Source organism: Stegostoma tigrinum, chromosome 13 (assembly GCF_030684315.1).
Source record: "Stegostoma tigrinum isolate sSteTig4 chromosome 13, sSteTig4.hap1, whole genome shotgun sequence".
Classification (NCBI taxonomy): domain Eukaryota; kingdom Metazoa; phylum Chordata; class Chondrichthyes; order Orectolobiformes; family Stegostomatidae; genus Stegostoma; species Stegostoma tigrinum.
Window position 1 is genome coordinate 38,211,592 of NC_081366.1, and position 24,906 is coordinate 38,236,497.

Here is a 24,906-nt window from a genome sequence, read left to right on the forward strand (position 1 = left end):
CTTTAGATTTGTTTAATACATCCTCATCAATGGTGTGACCCTTTGATTTTTTACTTATAAATTCTGTGTCTGATAGTATCTCTCTCACTAACACCTGAAGGAGGAATGAGGCTGCGAAAGATTGTGATTTCAAATAAACCTGTTGGACTATAACCTGGTGCATGTGATTCCTGACCTTATCGGTTCTAGACAGACGTCCTGTCGAGTGGGAAAACAACAACTCAATGTGTACAAATATTCAAAAGAAAAATAATTCACATTAAAATAATTCCTCTGTACTTTGGAAAACTCTAAAGAACTAGAATGTGGCTCAACAGTGGCTCAACTGGCTGAAGCAAAACATGACCATGTCTTTCTGATCAACAAGATCCCATGTTTGATTTCCAAGACAAGATCTTAATTTTGGGTCAGGTTACGAACATTGGCTTCAATGTAGGCTCCGATCTGCAACCAGACAAGAATATCGATTGCGCATCAACCTCAACTGAATTGATTAATTAGCAGCTTGAGGACAATAGGAAATACCTTCAAAAGGAAGATAAATCATACTGTGGAAACAATGGAGATATTTCCCTCTTATCCATTGCCTGGAAACCCGTTACAGGCATTCTCCTGTAGCTGAGGTCACCCTTCCAGGGTCTCCCATATAGATTCTTATGAAGTCATAGTGTGGACTGGAGGAACACAGCAGGCCAGGTAACATCAGGGGAGCAGGAAAGCTCATTTTCTGAAGAAGAGTCCCAACCTGAAACGTCAGCTTTCCTGCACCCCTGATACTGCCTGGTCTGCTGTGTTCCTCCAACTCCACACTTTGTTATCTCAGACTCCAGCATCGGCAGTTCTTACCATCTCTTCTTGTGAAGTCAGACTCACTCCAGTGTCAATTAAATATGGTGGGGGTGGGGATGCCGAATCAGGGATACCCACTAGAATTTCCAATGACAGCTGTTTTTACCAGCATGGGGGATGAGCAGCCATACAACCCAACCAGGTTAACGCCATTGCTGAGTAAAGTAACTTATAGACCCTGCAATTTTCATGTGGTATATATTGCAGTAGTTTTTTAGTAGTCCATGGTTCACTCAATTCTTTTCCATGATCTCCATGCTTCCAAGGCTACAACCATGCTCATCTACCCTCATGAACAATGCAGAGAAACAAAGGCAGAATTAATAAGTAATGGCAAATTTTGAGATGCTGAGAAAAAGACAAGCTTTCAGAAAACTGCTTTATATAACCCTATAAAAGTATGAATCAGACACAACCATTATAGTATCAGTAATAGAAGCTTTAACAACTTCACACATCTTAATCATAGCTAAAATTAACACTGTTACGAAACTGATCACAGGAAGAAGAACATTTTATAACCATATGAGGGTGTCAATCATGCAAAGTAAATACTTCATTTCAACTTGCCCAATAAAACCCAGCTGAAGTCATGCAGTTGGAAGTCTTGGAGATCAGCATTTAATATAAACTGCTCTGGGAATGTATCAACAGAAAGAGATGATCAGACAACTGGTTCTCATCGTGGGTTCATTTAATGGCCATTTCATACAAGAGAGTGCAAGATTTGGAGAAAAATATTCTGCTCCCGTTTCTACACCAATTTCACTTTTTCCATCAGGTAAAGAGCTAATATGGCCAGAAAAATATGACTATTGAATACTTTGCAGTCATTGTTGTGATATTTTCTCAGTCAGGACTAGGAAACCAGTTGGCATTTCACAAAAGAAAACATTCCAGAAACAAACCTTATGCCAAAACTGACGTCACATTCAATCACAGTTACTATACCTGCTAATATTGTAGAGGAGTCGCTCAAATACCAACACAGGGCCAGTGCTGCCAAGAACTGTTAATGGTTGGCCAGCAAAGAGACAAAATACTGTTCCAGCAATAGCAGTTCCAAGGAAGCTTTCTAGGACTCCCTAGAATACATGCATACAGACAAAAAATGCTGACTATAAAGTGATTTCTTTTGGTCAATAACAACACAGCAGAAAAAGAAAAGCAAGCAATAAAGAAGCAAAAGACTAGAAGAAAAACAAAGTGAAGAACAAAGCAACAAAAAGGCAGAAAAATAACAAGAAAAACAGGAACACAGAGAAAAAGGTAACTTATTAATATTGTAATATAAAACAGAACTTTCAAAATATTCACGTAAAAGCAGTGTCATTGTTTTGACTTTTGGTTAGCTGACTATCCATTTATGATAAAGAGCATTCTAATGTGTAATTACTGTGACTAAAGAAGTCTTTTATAGTGCAGGCACTGTGCACTTATCTTCTAAATGAAAATTGCAACATTACACTCCCAAAATAAATAACATCCAAGCAATCAGCGTACAAACCTGCATGTTGTCAGTTGCATCACCCAAGATTCCTCCAAATGTAATTGCATTTGTTACGCTGGCCAGATAGATGAACAGCACAGCTGACAGACATTGGAGGTTCAGAGCATCGTAAAAATCACTGGCAAACCAAGGTGCTTTTCTTTTGACGTCATTAACCAATCCCCCAAATAACCTAGAGATAAGATTAAAAATATTTTTATTGTAAAACAGATTTTAATGGTTTACATTATCAAAATCGTTTTCTGCTCTTGTATTTAATTTTAAAGGAATTCATCAGTTTCATCCAGTTGAATCATTTGGTAACTGCACTGTTCTGTTTGATGCTGAGCAAGATTCTCAGCTGCAAACCCTGATGTGATTCTCAACAAGAAAATGTTTTTTCTAATTCATCCAGGGGATGTGGATGTCACTAGCTGGTCTAGCATTTACTGGCCATTCCAAGTGACACTTGGAAACGTAGTGGTGATCTGACTTCTTAAATTGCTACAGTCCGGTAGGTGTAGGTGCACCCACAATTCCATTACAGACAGAATTCCAGGATTTTGACTCAGTGACATTGAAGAAGAGGCCATATATTTCAGAGTCAGAATGGTGATTGGCTTGGAAGGGAACTTGCAGGCAATGGTGTTGACACATATCTGTTGTACTTGTTCTTCTGGATGGTAGTAGTCATGGGCCTAGAAAGTGCTGTCTAAGGAGACTTGGTGAGTTGTTGCAGTGTATCTTGTAGATAGTACACACTGTTGCTGCAAAATGCCAATGGTGGAGTGGATGCTTCTGGATGTGGTGTCAATCAAGTGTGCTGCTTTGTGCAGGATGGTGTCAAATTTTTTTGAGTGTTGTTGGGGCTGTATTCACACATTTCATCCAGTCAAGTGGGGAGTATTTCATCACAATCCTGACTTGTGTCTTGTATGTGGTGCACAAGATTTGGGTAGTCATGAGCAGACTTATTTGCTGCTGGATTCATAGGTTCTGATCAGCTCTTGTAGTCACTGTTTTTATGTGACAAGTCCACTTCAGTTCCTGATCAATGGTACCTCCCAGAATATTGGTAGTGGGGGATTCAGCCATATTATTGCAATTGAATGTCAAGGAGCAAGGGTTAGATTCTCTCTTGTTGGAAGCAGTCATTGCCTGACTCTTATGGCACACAAATGTTACTTACCACTTGTCCATCCAGGTCTTTTGCATTTAAACACTGATTGCTTCAGTGTCTGAGGAGTCATGAATGGTGCTGAACATTGTGAAATCATTCATGAACATATCCAATTCTGATCTTGTGATGTTAAGAAGGTCATTGATGAAGTAGCTGAAGATGCTTGGACTTAGGACACTATCTGAGGAACTCCTGTAGAGACGTCTTGGAGCTGAGATGACTAACCTCTGGGTAGACGCCAGTGTTGTAACTGTACTGGAACAGCTTGTCTAGGGGGGGTTGTCTGGGCCCACAACTTTTGCAGCATCCCCTGCCTTCAACAATTTATTGATATCATATTGGCATGAATTGAATTGGTTGAAGACTGGCATCAGCAATGCATGGCATGTGCAGAGGAAGTCAAAATGAGACATCCATTTGGCACTTCTGGCTGAAGATTGTTACAAGTGCTTCAGCCTTGTCTTTTACATCAGTGTATTGGGCTCCCCCCGTTAGGGAAGGTGGGGAATTTGTGGAATATCCTCCTCCAGAGAGTTGTTTAATTATCCACCACCGTTAACAGTATGATATGGCTGGACTGCAGAGCATAGATCTGATCCATTAGTTATGGAATCACTTGGATCTTTATGTCACTTGCTGTGAATGCTGTTTACTGTGTCAGTAGCCCTATGTTGTAGCTTCACCAAGGTGACACTTCATTTTCAGGTATGCTTGGTGCTGCTCCTGGCATACCCTCCTGCACTCTTCATTAAACCAAGGTGGATTTTTTGGCTTGATGGGAATAGTTGAGAGAGGGACTTGCTGGGTCATGAGGTTGCTGATAGTGTTGGGGTACAATTCTGTTGCTGTTGTTGGCCCACAGCACCTAATGGGTGCCCAGTCTTCAGTTGCCAGATAGTCTAAAGCCCATCCCATTTAGGAAGAGGTGACGGCCTAGAGTTATTATTGCTAGACTATTAATCTCAGGTAATGCTCTCAGGGCCCAGGTTTGAATCCTACTATGGCAATAGGAAATATTGGATGGTGGAACTTGAACTCATAAATCTGAAATCAAAGGCCTGATGATGACTGTGAAACTGTTCTCAATTGTTGGAAAAATCCATCTGGTTCATTCTTGTCCTTTAAGGAAGTAAACCACCATCCTTAGCTGGCCAACATGTGACTTCAGATCCACAGTAAATGTGGCTAAATCTGAACTGCCCTGTGGCAGTTAGGAATTGGCAATGAATGTTGACCTGGCCAGCAATGGCCACATCCTGTGATTGAATAAAATAAACAAAGTACAGTGATAATGTCACGATGTGAAGGTGTGACTTCATCTTTCCAAGGATTCAGCAGTGGTCATTGTTACCAATCATGGACTCTTCCTGTCATGGACAGATGCATCTGTGGCCAGCCAATTGGTAAGAATGAGGTCAAATATGTTTTTCCCTCTTGTTGGTTCCCTTACCAGCTGCCATAGGCCCAGTCTAGCAATTCTGTCCTTTAAGTTCCGAACAGCTCACAGTAGTGCTGCTACTGAGCCAATTTTGGTGGTCGACATTGAAATCCCCCACCCAGACTACATTTGACTCCCTTTCAACCCTGAGTGCTTCCTCCAAGTGTTGTTCACAATGCAGAAGGACTGATTCATCAGCTGGGGGTGGGGGCGCATTGTCATACATGTAATCATGGGAGATTTCCTTGCCCATATTTAACCTGAAGCCATGAAACTTCATCAGGTCCTGAGTTAGTGTTGAACATTCCCAAGGAAATTCCCTGCTGACCATATATTACTGTGCTGCTGCCTCTGCTGGGTTTGTAGGAAGAACACAGTCTGGAATGGTCATGGTGTTTTCTAGGACACTGTGTCAAGCTGTTGCTTTACTTGTCTTGAGACAGTTCTCCCAGTTTTTGCACTTACCCCAAGATGAAGATGGCTGGTTTCATTCCTTTTTCAAGACGTTTTAGCAGTTTGGATACAACTGAGTGGCTTGCTAGACCATTAATGATAGTAGATAAGAGTAAACCACATTGCTCTGAGTCTGGAGTCACATGTGGGTCAGACCAGGTAAGGATGGCAGATTCCCTCCGTAAAAGCATATTAGTGAACCACGTGGCTGATAGGTTTGATATATTTGTCTTGTTTCAATATTTATTCCTCTTCATCAAAAATGTATTTTATCAATAAGACTAATAAAAACATATTACAGAACAGTTGAAATTGGCTGTAAATAAATAAAGTGGAATAAATTTTCTCTCAATAAAATATATAACAATCTGAGATGCCTGGCCTGTATTTACAAATATAGTTTGTATTCATCACATACATTTCATGTCAAACATTCTTTTCCTTCAATGCTGTAAGTAAGCCAAAAGGTGTGTAGATACTCACTTTCCTGTTCTCTTCAAATCTTCAGCAACGTGCAGATTGCTCCCATACCTCTCTTCATGCTGGATATGATTTCCTTTCTGCATGTGAACATTAGAACTGCGAGAATACACAGATTTTCTGTAAGATAAAATGTCAATAGGAACAATGTTTTCACGAAGATGTAATTTTAGTACAGTACGAAGATGATGTCTTGTATACACTATTATAATATTAAAGTGAATGGAGAACATTTTATTTTCGTAATTTTTTCCAGGCCTACAGTAACAAAAATATTAATATTAAACACCTGTTTCAAAAGACATCTTCTGATAGAGCTCACATTACAAGGTAGTAACAGTGAATGTGATTGAAAAATGGAGCCAAAAACAAAACAATGTGAATAGGTTGAGAAAAGTGGACTGAGGAATGACACTTTGTCATTTCATGGGGAAAGTGAGAGAATCTGGCCACATTCTTTGGGAACTGGGTTGACCAATCCTTTACACCCTTTACAGTCAAGACAGATTGCCTGAAGGTGCTGGGAATATGGTTTGGAGGGGCCAGGGTGTGCACGAAATTTTGGGAGGAGCGCATCACCAAGGTGAGGCAGAAACTGGTTTTTTGGGAACATCCCTCCTGTCCACTACGGGTAAAAGCTTGGTCATCAGGTGTGTAAGGCATTCTTTCTGTTGTTGTACATGGTAGGTCAGATTAATTCCCCGAAACTGTGCCAATGCAGTCACCTGAGGCATCTTCCACTTCATCTGGAGTTCTAAGATGGACCGTGTCCACAGGGACACCATGTACAAAGCTCTGGGTAAATGGGGGTGGGGGGGGAAAGAATGTACCAATGCCATCCTCATCCTGATGGTCACCTTTGTCTATGGCTGAATCAAGCTGTGCACAGACCTTTGGTACGCAAACACCAAGTGTCACTACGTACTGAGGTTCTCCTTGTCCCTGAAATTGCAAAGAATGGGACTGGCCTTGGTGCTGCTGAATGCTGCAAGTATGGGCCGTTCCATATCACCTGTCCTTTGTGGAGAAATTTTCAAAGATAAACACCTTTGACCAGATGTCAGCACGTAGCAACCTTAAGATCCTGCAGGTAAAGGAGAGGGTGGATCCTGTTGCACGGTTCCCTGCGCAGACTGTTGAAGTCACCAGAACTTTCCAATGAGCATCAAGAATTGACCTGGCTGGTGGTGAAAAGGGCACTACTTGTGAGATCCTTCATGTATTCTGGTACTCTCTGTGCTACTGCACGCTGCCCTCAAAGTGGCTGCGGACTGGGTGGGGGATATCGGTGGAGTTGTTGAGACTGTCATACATCATCTGGAATGTGCCTTTGCGAAGGAATTCTGGAGAAAGATGCATTCATTTTTGTCAAGGTGCACCCCAAGGACCTCTGTGTTGCAAGACTCTGTGCTCTACAGTCTGCACACAGAGACAAACATCAAATGCGCCTGCAAGACATTCAACTCGGTGAAAGGCTGTCTTTGGTCTGCCCGAAACATGCTAGTCCTCCAGAATAAGGATTTGACCTCAGCCAAGTGTTACAGACTGGCACGTTCCCTCCAGGCCCAGGACTACATGCTGAGGGACGCACTAAAGCTTGGGTAACTGCTATCAAGGCACAGTGGAGAAATACCACTGATTGATATCTTTCTGCTGAAGTTAAATGGAGATCCATTCAGTTATCACACCCTCCTGGTGCCTCAAATGCATGTAAGTATAGCCTGGCTCAAGTGAGAGATGCCTTTGGTTTGTTGGATAGAGTCAAACTCCAGTGTTTATTTGTATGCTTGAAATGCTACTGTATAAAACCAAACTGCATTTGTGACTGTGTGTGTTTATAAAGTTTTTTTTATGAATAAAGTATATTTTGAAATTTAAGAAAACAGAATTATACAGCCAATTGTCACAAGGGTCTTCGCAGGAACACTGTCAAACAAAATCTGACGCAAGGATAGAGACCAGAAGTTTAGGAAGAGTTGTATGCTTTAAGGAACACCTTAAAGGAGCAAAAAAAGGCAGAGAGATTTGGTGAGAAAATTGCAAAGCTTTGGTGATTAGTATCTGAAGTCTGCTCAGCGATTGAAGAAAATCAAGACTTCACAAAAAGCAAAATTTGAGAAGCAGAGAGAGCTCTTTTTTGTTCATTTACGGGGTGAAGGTATCGCTGGCCAGGCCAGTATTTATTTGGCCATCTCCAATTGCTCAGTGGGCAGTTTAAGAGTCAACCACATTGCTGTGTGTCTGGGGTCACATGTAGGCCAGAGTAGGTAAGGATAGCCATTTCCTTCCATCCAGGACGTTAGTGAACCAAATGGGTTTTTCCGAACAATGGACAATGGATTCATCATCATTGTTAGACTCTTAATTCCAGATTTTTATTAAATTGAAATTCCACCACCTGTCTGGCTGGATTCAAACTTGGGTCCCTAGAACATTATCTGTGTTTCAGGGTTAACAGTTCAGTGATAATACCATTAGGCCATCACCTGAGCGTAATTAATCTGGTGCAAGTTACAGAATTGAAGGGGTGAGGCCATAGATAAGTTTAAAAACAAGGTTATGAACTATATAAACAAGATATTCACAATATCTGTGAATTAATTGGATATGGAGACCAAAAGCAGTATTTCAAAGTTTGTTGACAACAGTGAGTGGGATTTAGAGTGGTGAGGGAAATGCAAGGAGGCTTTAAGGTGATTTCGATAAGTTGAGTATATGGGCTGATGCAGTATAATGTGGATAAATGTGACGTTATACATTTCTGGTGTAAAAACAGAAAGGCAGAGTGTTATTTAAGTGGTTATATATTGGGAAGTGTGGATGTACAAAAGAGATCTGGTTTCCTTGAACACCAGTCAATGTATGAAACAGGCAGGTGTGGCAAACAATGATGAAGGCAAACAGAATGTTGGCCTTCATTCTCAGAGGATGTTGAGATAACTTACCATAGTTACACAGGGCCTCGCTAAGACCACACCTGCAATATTACAATGCACCATACCTGCAGATTTGGTCTCCCTACCAAAAAGAGGATATACCTGCCATAAATGGGGTTTAGTGAATGTTCACTAGGCTGATGCCAGAGTTAGCAGCAGTATTATACGAAAAGAGGTTGGTTCAATTGGGCCTGTATTCATAAAAGATTAGAAGAATGAGAGGGGCGCTGATTGAAACATATGACATTCTAATAGGGCTGAACACATTAAATGCAAGGAGGTTGTTTCTCTGGTTTCTCTGGAGCCTAGAGCCAGGAGACACTGGAGACAAGCTAAGCCATTTAGGACTGAGATAAGGCAACACTTCTTTGCTCATGGGATGGTTAATCCAGTGAATTTCATACCACAGAAGGCTGTGGAGTTGACGTCACTGAGTATATTCAAGAAAGAATTTGATGAATTTGTAGGTATTTAAGGTATTAAAGAGTATGAAGAAAAAGCAGAAATATGTTACTAAGACACAAGATGAGTCATTGTCATATTGACTGGTGGAACAGGTTCAAAGGGCCAAAGGGCCTACTCCTGTTTCTAGTTTTTACATCTCTATATATTCCACATCAATTGATGCAGCATTGAGCAAGGACAGTATCATAAAATAACCTTACGACTCAAAAAGTATTAAATACAGATCGTAATTAAAAGGGGGTGGGACCATGGATAAGTGATTCCTTAAAGAACCAATCAGGAGATAACTGATGTCAGCTAATGTCCATCAACCTCCAGAGCCAAGCACAGCTTGATTATGCACACTTGAGCCAATTACCAATAAGTCTCACCTCAACCAGGCCAATCAGAATGAAATAATGTTATTGATCTCTGCATTATAGCATAGAAAGAATTAACACAAACCAGCTTTCAGTGACTAAAGCACGTAGACCAAGTTTGAATGTGAAATTAGAAGACTCTGCTGTCCTGTTGGTAGTAGAAGACAGCAGAAGTATTGGATAGAGTCTGGAGACCAAGGGTCAACCTTTCCCCTCAGCCGAACTGGAAAATGAGAACAGTAGTGAGCCTATGAATACACTGCCCTGTTTTATTAATGATACCTTATAACTTAAGTAAGTTCCCTGAGTTGCTGTCGCCTGTTGCCTGAATGGTTAAAGTATTAAAACAGATGGATGTTAGGGTTTAGATTTAAATCAAAACCTAAAGCTTACCAATCCAATGATACATCCTTGTGGGCTCCTGAGCTCATGTACAGGCTGGGAAGCTAGATCATTGCAGGAGCTGTTTTGGCTATGATTTGATAGATGGGCATCAAACTTGGTGAGAGCAGTTCTATCAAGCAAGATACAGAGTAGAGATGTTGGAGAAGGATGGTGTGGTCTTCTGTGTCAAAGGGTGGCACACAGTTCAAGATGCATAAAGAGTAATAATTTACTACATACAGACAGACAGACACACAGTCATGTAGTATGTCACTTGTGATTTTTAGAAATTAGTCATCTTAATGTGCATGGATAAAAACCCTAGTTAAAGGGGTTTTAAAGAAAGAACTGCAGGAAAGATGGCACAGGTTTGCAAGCGACATACTTTCAGGAACTTTAGAGAATAAGAAAGTTTAAAAGGAGGACAATAGTTTGTAAGAACAGAGAGGTGAAGGAAAATGACATAAGGATCAGGATAATTTATTGCAGAACGGCAGTTGCAAAATCAACAGAAGAGAGATGAAAGCAATAACATCTGGAATTTAGTTTAGAAATGACGATGATCCCAAAGTTCCACATATTCTGAAAGAACATATATCCACTAGGTATCACAAGGAAAAACATGAACAACGCAACCAAATTTGTTATCAGTGGGACAGAGTGTGAGAGAGAAGGTTAGAAAAGAACAAACATTAGATATTCATGTTCATAGCCTCAGCATGTCCCAAAACCCTTCAGTCAATGAAGTCAGAGATAGTAAGAATTGCAGATGCTGGAGTCAGAGATAACACAGTGTGGAGCTAAAGGAACTCAGCAGGCCAGGAGGTATCAGAGGAGCAGGAAAGTTGACATTTCGGGTTGATTTCTGAAATTAGATTTCTGAAGAAGAGTCCCAACCCAAAATGTCAACTTTCTTGATGCTGCCTGGCCTGTTGTGTTCCTCCAGCTCCACAATGTGTTATCACTGTCAATGAAGTGCTTTTCAATTATAATTGTAGTTAGGCTGTGAGGAGAGTGATACTGCATGTTGCAGGGTCTCACAGACAGCAGTGACATGAATGACTATATTTTTTGTATTAGTCAAGTTGACTAGGGAAATAAATATTAACCAGTGTATGAGAGAATTCCTGTAATTAGTACTTTCTCACTGAACTGACTATTTCAGAATTGTTTAATTGCTAATGTGCAGAAGGATGCCATTCAGTCCATAGTGTTTGTGCTATGGTTGGAATGGGGCTTGAACTGACAACATTCGAGGCCCAACATACTGTCTGCACCAGACAGCTGCCAGCGTCAGGTTGGCTGGTAGGTATCAGGAGAGATCTTTCTATCCTTGATCCAGGGAAGGCTTCCCATTATTCAGCTAAGCACCTGATAAGCACTTACAGAAGTGGGCCTTCCCAACACAAGGTGACATGGAGCTTTCACCAGTCCTCAGCCAGGGGGAGACGCTTGTGTCACCTCAACTAAATTCCACTCAAAACGCTTATTCTACCCAGGTGCTTCTTCTCTGGCCTTCTTTCTGTCAGAAGCATAATGAAAGAATGACTTCAAGAAATTACTTAAAGACTGATCTCAACTTGCTGTCAGAGAAATACAGAGATGGCAGCAATGCCTTTAAGAAAGAAAGTATTCTTCAGTAAAATACCAGCTCAGGCCATTTTCGTAGCTTTCCTGGTAGCCTAAATTCAGGCAACAGGTGGGTTATTTTTCTGTTGTGAGATTAGAGAACCGTCCAATGGTTATAATCTTGCAGGGTCTTTGGTGCATTTATTCCACTGTGTGTGGTGAGGAACAAAAATCAATTTACTGGACACTTACCGTTTGTGTGGCGTTGGAAGTATCTTTGGTGGTGCTATCCGTAAAGTGGGATCCCACTTCCCTGGAGGCAGCACAGTTACTTGATCAAGGAACTCGTCAATTCCAGCCAGTAGGTCTTCCCTCAATTTTGCCTTGAATGCCACAATGTGGAATAACTGCAAAATAACATTATTGCACACCTTTAATCAACTAATTAAGAGAATGAATAATTCAAAATGAAGCAAATGCCAACTATAAGTACAGTTTTTTTAGATTATTCCTTGAAGATCTTGAAATAAATAAATATTAATTAAAAATAATAGTGTCTTTGTGTTTCTAAAGTGGTAATAATTATGAAATTCTATTCCAAAAGTACAATTCAGTGTAAATGTTATGAATAAGTGCGTTAATGTTACCAAAGTGCAATCATTTCCTCAAACCCAATTTAAATTGTGGAGTCTCATTCCTAGTTATTATTAGCATTTTTGTGACACAGTGATAATGCTCCTACTCTTTGACTCAGAGGCTTGGGTTCAAGTCTCATCTGCTCCAGAGATCTGTAATAATATTGCTGAACGCGTTAATTACAAAAAATCCGGTTAACTTACAGCTACTAGTTTTTTTACTGAATCCTTGTTTTCTTTTCTTCTCTGCCTCTTATTTCACTCTTAATCTAATTTTTACCATCTTATTTTTATATCCATATCTGACGACTTTAATTTACCCACACATTTCAATCTTATTTCTCCTTTGTTCCTGTTTCTTTCTTAAAGGAGTTACATCGCTTCCTGATGCTAGATGCCTCATTACCTTCAGCATGTGGTTATCATCTTTTTTTTAATATCCTTAATTTTTTTTTGTATTTTATTTATGTGGTTATGACCTCATGTTTCCAGCAACACACAGGGCAGCTAGCAAGTGAGGGAAAATGACTAATTATTAAGGAAGGATCTAAGGTGCACTGCTCCAGCAAAAGCTGCAGAAAGATGAATTTTGATTCAATTAGAATTCAATTCCAGGGTAATGTAGAAACAATGGACAAGAGGAAATCCCACAAACTAGTTATATATCTTTGGTGTGATGTTTATTCTTCCCACCACAATGATGTGCTAATAACCATTAATTTGTTTCTTTCAATCTGTTCATGGAGTGTGGGCATCTTATTGCCCAAACCTATTTGCCCTGGATCAACTGGTGGTCACCTGCTGTCTTGACGAACTAGATTCATTGGACTAAATGCACCTGCAATGAAAGGGAGTTCCTGGGTTTTGACTCTACAACAGTGATGGCATCAGAAGTAGTGTTACTTCGAAGGGAACTTGCATGTGATTGTGTTGCCATGCATGTGCTGTCCTTGTCCTTCTAGATGGTGGAGTTCACAGGTTTGGAAGATGCTGTTGATGAAGTTGTGGTGAAGTTTTGAATGCAGATTTTAGATGGCATGCTCTTGTACCACTGTGGCGTCAGTAGTCACGCAGGTAAATGTTAAAGGTGTTAGGTGGGTGTCAATCGAGTGTGTTGCTTTTTCTTGCATGATCTTGATTTTCCTGAGTGTTATTGGGACTGCACTCATTCAGGCCAGTGGAGAGTATTCCTGAGATATACTTTCCTGACTTGTGCCTGTTGATGGTGAACAGGCACTGGGGAGACAGTAGGTGAGATTCCCCAGAATTCTTAGTCTCTAACTTCCTCTGAGAGCCACAGCAGTTAATTAGATAGTCCAAAAACAAAGTTGCTGGAAAAGCTCAGCAGGTCTGGCAGCATCTGTGGAGGAGAAAACAGAGTTAACGTTTTGGGTCCGGTGACCCTTCCTCAGAACTTACAGTATCCACAGTTTCTTTGGTTTTTATTTAGATAGTCCAGCTCAGTTTTCGAATGGTGACCCCAAGGATGTCGATAATGGGGTGTTGAGCGATGATAATGCCATTGAACCTCAAGGGGTGATGGTTGGATATTGGAAATAGTCATTGTCTGGCACTTGTAATGAGAATAATGTTGCTTGTCACTTATCAGCCCAACATTCCCACCTCAGAGCTTTGGGGGAAGAAACTAAGGATTATTGGGTTCAGGAGTCTGCCCTCAAGAATTCATACTGTGATGGCCTGTGGCTGAGATGATTGACCTCCAGCAATTACAACCGTCTTTCTCTGTGCTCTATATGACTTTGAACCCTCACCCAATTAACTCCAGTTTTGCAAGGGTCCCTTGATGCTACCTTGATGACCAGGGTGCCATCCTCACTTCCCACATGAGTTCTGCTCTTTAGTCCATGTTTGCATCAAGGCTGAATAAAAGGAGAGGAGCTGAGTAGAACACAAATGGAGTGACAGTGAACAGGCTGTGGTGGAGTTGCGGCAGTTTAATAGCACTGACACCAACACCTTTCATCACTTTGCTGATTGTAAAAGCAGATTTGAAGACATGGACAGCTGAAAGGTCATAAAGCAAGGATTCCTTACTCACTGACATTAGGGGATACAAACATGAAGCAAACTTAAGGTTAAAGTAAAAGTTAAGGAATTAGGCCCATGATCTAGATCTGATGAAGCAACTCCATTGTCTCGTTGATCCTTCTTCCTATGAGGCCTCCATTCCACGAAGACACCCTTTCCTCCAGGGAATATTCATTCAACTGGACTCAGCTTGAGACTGTCACTCACTATTGCCACCTGGAGGTTTCTTTCCACACTTACTTGCATGCGTCTTGATGTCTCAGCAAATACACAGAGCCTACAGTGACCATTTCCTAAGAAACGGTGGAATTCACAGGTACAATTGTGCCATGATGGTTATAATGTTTGGGTCCACATTAGTGGCAACATTCTTGACTTGCATCTGCAATCTGGGTAAATGTAAACTATGAGATGATAGCCAGCATTTTCTTGAGAGGACCTTCTCAGCCTTCCATCTGTATTGGCTTTTTCCAAGGGTTCCAGTCTCTGTGACTGTCACCAATGTTGAGGTCTAGGTTGGCCAGATGTCTAGGAGGTGTATGATTGGAATACATTGTTGATTTAATCTCTGTCTTCAAGCAGGCCATATCTGCATCATTTTCCAGGGTGGTGGTAGGCTTCCCCATGCTGGATACACCCCTTAGTTCCATAACTCGTGCATTACTTCAGGATTCTGCATCACTATCTGACTCCATTTCACTCAAGCCATCATGCTTCAGGTTCCATAATCCGACCCTAACCCTAAATCAACAGCATACAGTGAACTGCTGCTTCCACATCATCCACCAGGCATCTGGGCTCAAGCAACTCACGATGCAAACTCTTTTCTGAGGCTGCTGTCAAGCTAGTAGTTCAACAACATAGATGTAGCCATCTTTGTCCAGCCACCTAATAGGATTCAGGGTCCCAGACATCCTGTATCTTATTCCAATCCCTGAAATTTAAATTTTGGACAAACATCCTTGCATGAACTGGAAGGGCAGTCAAATGAGACTTACACTTGTTCAATGTTTTACTTCTCATATGATGCTCAATTATCTACTCATTTATCTGCCTGTTGGAAGCTGTGGCTATAGTCCATGGGAAGGACCAGATCTCATGCAAAGATGAGAGAGTGTGGATTTTTAATGGATTTTTACTATAATCAAAAACGAGGACTGAAAGGTAGTCAGGGCACTTTTGTTTACCCTCAGGAGACAAGGTACACCGATTGTCCTGAAGAGTACGGTTGAATCCTTCACACTATCAATTACCCTTTAGATGACAAGGGGTAGTGTGGCTCTTGGCAATGCCATGGACCTTGCAATTCCTGTAGGGTTTTATTCTTGAACCATGAATAAATCATGAATCCAACACAGAACTCTCATTTAGACAAACCAATGATGTACTAACACTCTGGCTTTGATGATGCCTTTCAGTCATAAGTGGGAGTGGCCTCTGTGAAGTTGGAGAAGACGTCTGTGAGTATGGGAATGCGCTTAGTTCATAGAATTCCTGTGTGGAAACAGGCCAATCAGCCCAACAAGTCCATACCGCCCCTCCAAAGAGGACCCTACCCAGACCTACCCTTCCCTTTGTAGGACTGAGGTCAGGAGGAACTTCTTCACCCAAGGGGGTGTGATTCTGTGGAATTCCCTGCCCAGTGAAGCGGTTGAAGATACCTCGCTGAATGTTTTTAAGGCAAGGCTAGATAAATTTTTGAACAGTAAAGGAATTAAGGGTTATGGTGAATGGGCGGGTGAGTGGAGCTGAGTCTCAAAAAGATCAGCCATGATCTTATTAAATGGCAGGGCAGGCTCGAGAGGGCCAGATGACCCACTCCTGCTCCTAGTTCTTATGTTCCCTATAACCCTGCAATTCCCATGGGTAATCCACCTAACCTGCACATCTTTGGACTCCAGGAGGGAATTGGAACACCTGGCAGAACTCCACATAGACAGGGGGAGAATGTCCAAACTCCAGACATACAGTCACCTGAGGGTGGAACTGAACCCGAGTTCTTGGTGCTGTGAGGTAGCAGTGCTAACCACTGAGCCACTGCTGAAGTTTAAAAAGCACTGTAGGCAAATATATACGTTAACAGTCCCCTATTCTATCTCTCTAACCCTGCATTTACCATGGTTAAGCCACCTAACCTACATAACCCTGTACACTACAGGGCAAATTTGAGTGGCCAATCCACCTGACCTGCACATCTTTGGACTGTGGGAAAAAAACTGGAGCATCTGGAGGAAACTTACGCAGACACATTCTGTTATTGCTGAGGCCAGTGACCAGAAATTGCATTGCAAGGACTCTAGATGTTTCTTGCTGACCAGAGAAGTCACCTCCCTGCTTTGACCAAAATATACCTCTCACACAAAGGACAGTAGTCATCAACATCTACAGCCATCCAGGCCAGTTCCTCCACAGTTTGATCAGGCTAGCCATTTTTTTCATCACTTGATCACGAACAACTGCCAAACTTGACACTTGAGGCTGTTGGGAAGGATGAATTGCTCCAGTTCTCTCTTCTTATCATGAACCAGTTGATAGAAGACTCCTTCCTTCTCTCTGATCCTCTTCCAGCACCTCAGCAGTTTCCGTGCCTGTCTGGGTTCCTTGAGTTCATCAGCTGGAATTGGATGGGTGTAGCCTTTAGACCTTCCAGTAATGGTGAAGTCTACTGATGTCCACAACAATCAGATGAACTTGTCAGAAATCCTTGTTTGAGAGACATGGCAAAGGTGAAACTGTATGGACTGGTTTGGATCTCACTCAAGTGCATTGGGTCATGCTGTTGGACCTTAGCCCAAATGTCAGAGGGAATTAGCACTGGAATGCTGCCTTTGACTTAGACATGGGGATAGTGACAGCCACAGCCCTCATCAGGCTGGCTGGGGCGGGTTCCCTCCCACAATCTGTCTTCCAACTGAGGGTATCAGCTTTTACATTAATTTTGCATGAACTATATCAGATTTGGAATCAAAACTGAGTGAGGCCAGTGGCCCGTTGGGTCTCTGATGCTCCAAGCTTGTGCGGACATTTGAAAGTAGCCGAATGATTTGCTGACTGTAAACATTTTAAATGCTGCAACAATCAATATGTCTTCAAACTTGAAAATAGCCCATGTCAAAGCTAGTATTTCAAGTTCCATACTGGAGCATTTCTCCATAACATGGTCCCGTGATTTAGTTTGATGGCATTGGCAATAACCATTCTGTTCCACCTTTGAACTTGTGACAGCATTGCTCCTAATCCAAGGAAACTGACATTGATTTCCAATATGAAAGGGACATGGAATCTGATAACTAAGGATAGAAGATGATTAGACAAGCTTCTGTCTGATGACAGAAAGCAATCTTCACATGCTGGAGGACAACTTCCTGTGATGCTTCATGAAGGATCAGGCCTCACACATCCTTCCCCAACCATTCCTTCAGCATTTTCTCATTTCCTCAGGAAATCATGGAGTGGGACAGCCAACTGTGCATAGCCTGGCACAAACCTTCAATACGTAACCAGCTTAACCACCAACACATGCAGCCCTGGTGAACAGAACCAGTTACATAATCATAGTGCCCACAAAAACAGGTCAGAAGCTGGGAATTCTGAGATGAATAACTTGCATCCTGACTCCAAACATCATTCCAGCATCTACAAGGCACAAGTCAGGAATTTGGCCAAATACACGGCACTTGCCTGGATGGGTACAACTTCAACAGCACTCAAAAAGTTCAACGCCATCCAGAAAAAAAACAGCCAGCTTCATGGGCATCCGATTCACCACGTCTATCATCAACCCATAGTTACAGCAGTGTCTACCACATATAAGATGCACAGCAGCAACTCATGATGTCGCCTTTGAAAGCACCATTCAACCCCCTGATCTCTAAAACCTAGAAAGACCAGAGTAGCAGGTATACAGTAGGTTTCCCTCCAAGTCACCCTACCATCCTGACCTGGAACTATGTGGCAGTTCTTTCAGTGTTCTCTTAGTAGCTGTATGGTTATACATGCACAGTTCAAGGGAGTAGCTCGCCATCACTTTCTCAAAGGCACTTAGGGATGGGCCATAAATATTAGCCTGGCCAGAAACACCCACATATTGTGGTCAAATAAAAAACTCTAAAATGCAACAAAAAGAAAATCTTGACATTAATTTCAGATGATATTAAAGATTTCTCCTGATCTGAGAGAGTAGTAGTAACTTTGCTTGCTACACTTGCTGTTTTCCTTTCCATAAGAGCTTGATCCTGCCCTTTCATTGAATGCCGTCTATCACCATGAGAACCATGCAGTAGAAAGTAAACGGTCAAAGATTAAGAAAAGATGACTCGATGACATAAGGGACTGCAAAGGAATACCAATGAGTCTGACAGCAGGATTGTGCACACAGCTGTCTACTCTCTAGCAAATAGATGTTACTTGAAGAGAAGAGAGTATTAGGTATCAAAGGAATTTGTCCATAGGGTCAGGGAGAAAATGGCTGCCTGGCAGCTCCAGTTCTATAGACCGGGCTGTGTGATCATGACAGACTTGCAGAGGTTTGAACGAAAATCATGCAAGCAGTTATAGGACAGTGCATAATAACAAGTTACACAGCATTAAGAAGGAAACTGTACATTTCTGAAAGAAAAGTTTGTAATATTTTGTGCCTATAAACATGGGTAAGACAAATTACTAAAATACGAAATACTCAATTCCTTTTTCTCTTATTTGTTTTTCTGAAGGTATTAAGCTATAAATGCCATGTAAAGTTAACATTACAGCTTATATATTTGTCCTTTTTGTGCAGTTAATAAATTACTACAAAAACTTTAATTTGATAATAGATTTCCAGTTTACCTCATCAGTCAGCAGAGTTGCAACAGCTCTCCCAATTTGATGATAAGCCATTGCCTTAGTTTTCGGCCCAAGGAGAATGAATAGAAACCTGAAAGATAAAAGATAATGAGACATTATTTCTGAGTAGAGCTGCTCCAGACCCACTTTCTGTTTTAGAGTATTTGTGAGGTCTCAACATCTATCTGAACATCAGAGGCACATTGCATGTGTGACCAGGGGCTTTTTGTAAAATCAACCAAGAAACACATTGAAACCTAATAACGAAATAACTTATAGTATACTTCCATGCTAGACATATGAATTACAGAAAATATAGCACAAACAGGAGCCATTTTGTTCATACAGGGGAATGTATGTCACTGGACAGTTATCCAGAAATCCACGCTATTGCTCAAGGATAATAAAATGTGAGGCTGGATGAACACAGCAGGCCAAGCAGCATCTCAGGAGCACAAAAGCTGACGTTTCGGGCCTAGACCCTTCATCAGAGAGGGGGATGGGGGGAGGGAACTGGAATAAATAGGGAGAGAGGGGGAGGCGGACCGAAGATGGAGAGCAAAGAAGATAGGTGGAGAGGGTGTAGGTGGGGAGGTAGGGAGGGGATAGGTCAGTCCAGGGAAGACGGACAGGTCAAGGAGGTGGGATGAGGTTAGTAGGTAGCTGGGGGTGCGGCTGGGGGTGGGAGGAAGGGATGGGTGAGAGGAAGAACCGGTTAGGGAGGCAGAGACAGGTTGGACTGGTTTTGGGATGCAGTGGGTGGGGGGGAAGAGCTGGGCTGGTTGTGTGGTGCAGTGGGGGGAGGGGATGAACTGGGCTGGTTTAGGGATGCAGTGGGGGAAGGGGAGATTTTGAAACTGGTGAAGTCCACATTGATACCATATGGCTGCAGGGTTCCCAGGCGGAATATGAGTTGCTGTTCCTGCAACCTTCGGGTGGCATCATTGTGGCAGTGCAGGAGGCCCATGATGGACATGTCATCAAGAGAATGGGAGGGGGAGTGGAAATGGTTTGCGACTGGGAGGTGCAGTTGTTTGTTGCGAACTGAGCGGAGGTGTTCTGCAAAGCGGTCCCCAAGCCTCCGCTTGGTTTCCCCAATGTAGAGAAAGCCGCACCGGGTACAGTGGATGCAGTATACCACATTGGCAGATGTGCAGGTGAACCTCTGCTTAATGTGGAATGTCATCTTGGGGCCTGGGATGGGGGTGAGGGAGGAGGTGTGGGGACAAGTGTAGCATTTCCTGCGGTTGCAGGGGAAGGTGCCGGGTGTGGTGGGGTTGGAGGGCAGTGTGGAGCGAACAAGGGAGTCACGGAGAGAGTGGTCTCTCCGGAAAGCAGACAGGGGTGGGGATGGAAAAATGTCTTGGGTGGTGGGGTCGGATTGTAAATGGCGGAAGTGTCGGAGGATAATGCGTTGTATCCGGAGGTTGGTAGGGTGGTGTGTGAGAACGAGGGGGATCCTCTTGGGGCGGTTGTGGCGGGGGCGGGGTGTGAGGGATGTGTCGCGGGAAATGCGGGAGACGCGGTCAAGGGCGTTCTCAATCACCGTGGGGGGGAAGTTGCGGTCCTTAAAGAACTTGGACATCTGGGATGTGCGGGAGTGGAATGTCTTATCGTGGGAGCAGATGCGGCGGAGGCGGAGGAATTGGGAATAGGGGATGGAGTTTTTGCAGGAGGGTGGGTGGGAGGAGGTGTATTCTAGGTAGCTGTGGGAGTCGGTGGGCTTGAAATGGACATCAGTTACAAGCTGGTTGCCTGAGATGGAGACTGAGAGGTCCAGGAAGGTGAGGGATGTGCTGGAGATGGCCCAGGTGAACTGAAGGTTGGGGTGGAAGGTGTTGGTGAAGTGGATGAACTGTTCGAGCTCCTCTGGGGAGCAAGAGGCGGCGCCGATACAGTCATCAATGTACCGGAGGAAGAGGTGGGGTTTGGGGCCTGTGTAGGTGCGGAAGATGGACTGTTCCACGTAACCTACAAAGAGGCAGGCATAGCTGGGGCCCATGCGGGTGCCCATGGCCACCCCCTTAGTCTGTAGGAAGTGGGAGGAGTCAAAAGAGAAGTTGTTGAGTGTGAGGACGAGTTCCGCTAGGCGGATGAGAGTGTCGGTGGAGGGGGCCTGGTCGGGCCTGCGGGACAGGAAGAAGCGGAGGGCCTTGAGGCCATCTCCATGCGGAATGCAGGTGTACAGGGACTGGACGTCCATGGTGAATATGAGGTGTTGGGGGCCAGGGAATTGGAAGTCCTGGAGGAGGTGGAGGGCGTGGGTGGTGTCACGGACATAGGTGGGGAGTTCCTGGACCAAAGGGGAGAAAATGGAGTCCAGATAGGTGGAGATGAGTTCGGTGGGGCAGGAGCAGGCTGAGACGATGGGTCGACCAGGGCAGGCAGGTTTGTGGATTTTGGGAAGGAGATAGAAACGGGCTGTGCGGGGTTGGGGAACAATGAGGTTGGAGGCTGTGGGTGGGAGGTCCCCTGAGGTGATGAAGTCATGAATGGGGCTGTGGGTGGGAGGTCCCCTGAGGTGATGAGGTCATGAATGGAACCTGGACCTCCCACCCACAGCCTCCAACCTCATTGTTCCCCAACCCCGCACGGCCCGTTTCTATCTCCTTCCCAAAATCCACAAACCTGCCTGCCCTGGTCGACCCATCGTCTCAGCCTGCTCCTGCCCCACCGAACTCATCTCCACCTATCTGGACTCCATTTTCTCCCCTTTGGTCCAGGAACTCCCCACCTATGTCCGTGACACCACCCACGCCCTCCACCTCCTCCAGGACTTCCAATTCCCTGGCCCCCAACACCTCATATTCACCATGGACGTCCAGTCCCTGTACACCTGCATTCCGCATGGAGATGGCCTCAAGGCCCTCCGCTTCTTCCTGTCCCGCAGGCCCGACCAGGCCCCCTCCACCGACACTCTCATCCGCCTAGCGGAACTCGTCCTCACACTCAACAACTTCTCTTTTGACTCCTCCCACTTCCTACAGACTAAGGGGGTGGCCATGGGCACCCGCATGGGCCCCAGCTATGCCTGCCTCTTTGTAGGTTACGTGGAACAGTCCATCTTCCGCACCTACACAGGCCCCAAACCCCACCTCTTCCTCCGGTACATTGATGACTGTATCGGCGCCGCCTCTTGCTCCCCAGAGGAGCTCGAACAGTTCATCCACTTCACCAACACCTTCCACCCCAACCTTCAGTTCACCTGGGCCATCTCCAGCACATCCCTCACCTTCCTGGACCTCTCAGTCTCCATCTCAGGCAACCAGCTTGTAACTGATGTCCATTTCAAGCCCACCGACTCCCACAGCTACCTAGAATACACCTCCTCCCACCCACCCTCCTGCAAAAACTCCATCCCCTATTCCCAATTCCTCCGCCTCCGCCGCATCTGCTCCCACGATAAGACATTCCACTCCCGCACATCCCAGATGTCCAAGTTCTTTAAGGACCGCAACTTCCCCCCCACGGTGATTGAGAACGCCCTTGACCGCGTCTCCCGCATTTCCCGCGACACATCCCTCACACCCCGCCCCCGCCACAACCGCCCCAAGAGGATCCCCCTCGTTCTCACACACCACCCTACCAACCTCCGGATACAACGCATTATCCTCCGACACTTCCGCCATTTACAATCCGACCCCACCACCCAAGACATTTTTCCATCCCCACCCCTGTCTGCTTTCCGGAGAGACCACTCTCTCCGTGACTCCCTTGTTCGCTCCACACTGCCCTCCAACCCCACCACACCCGGCACCTTCCCCTGCAACCGCAGGAAATGCTACACTTGTCCCCACACCTCCTCCCTCACCCCCATCCCAGGCCCCAAGATGACATTCCACATTAAGCAGAGGTTCACCTGCACATCTGCCAATGTGGTATACTGCATCCACTGTACCCGGTGCGGCTTTCTCTACATTGGGGAAACCAAGCGGAGGCTTGGGGACCGCTTTGCAGAACACCTCCGCTCAGTTCGCAACAAACAACTGCACCTCCCAGTCGCAAACCATTTCCACTCCCCCTCCCATTCTCTTGATGACATGTCCATCATGGGCCTCCTGCACTGCCACAATGATGCCACCCGAAGGTTGCAGGAACAGCAACTCATATTCCGCCTGGGAACCCTGCAGCCATCTGGTATCAATGTGGACTTCACCAGTTTCAAAATCTCCCCTTCCCCCACTGCATCCCTAAACCAGCCCAGTTCATCCCCTCCCCCCACTGCACCACACAACCAGCCCAGCTCTTCCCCCCCACCCACTGCATCCCAAAACCAGTCCAACCTGTCTCTGCCTCCCTAACCGGTTCTTCCTCTCACCCATCCCTTCCTCCCACCCCCAGCCGCACCCCCAGCTACCTACTAACCTCATCCCACCTCCTTGACCTGTCCGTCTTCCCTGGACTGACCTATCCCCTCCCTACCTCCCCACCTACACCCTCTCCACCTATCTTCTTTGCTCTCCATCTTCGGTCCGCCTCCCCCTCTCTCCCTATTTATTCCAGTTCCCTCCCCCCATCCCCCTCTCTGATGAAGGGTCTAGGCCCGAAACGTCAGCTTTTGTGCTCCTGAGATGCTGCTTGGCCTGCTGTGTTCATCCAGCCTCACATTTTATTATCTTGGAATCTCCAGCATCTGCAGTTCCCATTATCTCTGATACTATTGCTCAAGGATACAGGTTTGAATCCCACCATGGTCAAGTAGTGAAATTAGAATTCAATAAAAATTCTGGAATTCAAAATTAGCTCAATGGTGTTCATGTCAATTGCCTTAAAAATCATCTGGTTCACTAACACCCTTTAGGGAATGAAATCTGCCATCCTTACCTGGTCTGACCTACATATGACTCCACAGCACAGTAATGTGGTTGACTCTGAACTACCCTCTGGGCAATAAGGGATGGACAATAAGTGCTGGCTGAGCCAGCAATGAATGATGTGAAATAAAGCTATATCAGTGCTAGAATTTGTATAGTAAAATATAATCAAGTTCGGTTTGGGAAAAAGTTTGAACAAGTGCAGGAGCAGATTACAAAATTTAACCCTGCCGAACAAAATTAATGCATAGCTTTACAAAGAAAAATGGCACCAATAAAAGTTTACCTTCCCTGTATTTTAGGCATATCATAACCCATTGTTTTTAGCATTTTCTACCATGTGAAATTGAAAGGTTGATCATATTACAATTGTTGATTGTTCTGAAGCTATTGCATGCATCATGTGTCTTTCATTGTTATGTAAAAGAAAGACTGGCAACTGTGGAAACAGAGCTCTGTAAAGCAGAACAACATTTGACTAGGAGCTGTCAAAATCAGAAACTCACTTGGAAATCAATTTAAACATAAGCATAAAACTTATTGGCCTTTCTCTTCCAATAAGGAGATAATTGTTACTGCAGTATAGATAAGAGATATGCACAGGAGCCAAGCAGAAGTCCCAAAGCGGCTGACTCTGCCTTATAATGGTCAGGAAGTTGAAGATTCTGCCTAAAAAAAGGTCCCCAACTCTGAGTTATTGTTGGAGACTTCAAATGGTTCCTGCTCATGTACTTAAATAGTCATGCAGGAAAACCAAGAATAATCAAAAGCTGCTCTGATCCCTGCGTAACTACAAAACCACCCCCTACAACTCACCACCGCTCTCTCCCACTGATTAAGTGTTCCCAAACTCCCATAGACACTGATACCTGCCCTAGGTCAACCTGTGAGCCCTCCCCCACCCGACCCCTGCTCTGCCACAAGGACCTCACCCAAGTTACTGCCCAGGACCCCTGACAAAAGAAGGAGACTCACAACCCAA

General features: G+C 44.1%; 1 protein-coding gene across 1 annotated transcript in view; it reads right to left on the bottom strand.

Annotated features, from left to right (window-relative positions):
* The window catches only part of LOC125458382 (electrogenic sodium bicarbonate cotransporter 1-like), a 111,896-nt gene that overhangs the window by 72,150 nt on the left and 14,840 nt on the right, over positions 1 to 24,906 (bottom strand). Inside the window, exons 6-10 of the mRNA XM_059650690.1 lie at positions 19,114 to 19,201; positions 11,855 to 12,009; positions 5,893 to 6,009; positions 2,357 to 2,531; positions 1,801 to 1,934 (exon numbers count right to left, since the gene is read on the bottom strand). Coding sequence (XP_059506673.1) covers positions 1,801 to 1,934; positions 2,357 to 2,531; positions 5,893 to 6,009; positions 11,855 to 12,009; positions 19,114 to 19,201 — 669 coding nt within the window. The remainder of the gene's footprint in view (positions 1 to 1,800; positions 1,935 to 2,356; positions 2,532 to 5,892; positions 6,010 to 11,854; positions 12,010 to 19,113; positions 19,202 to 24,906) is intronic.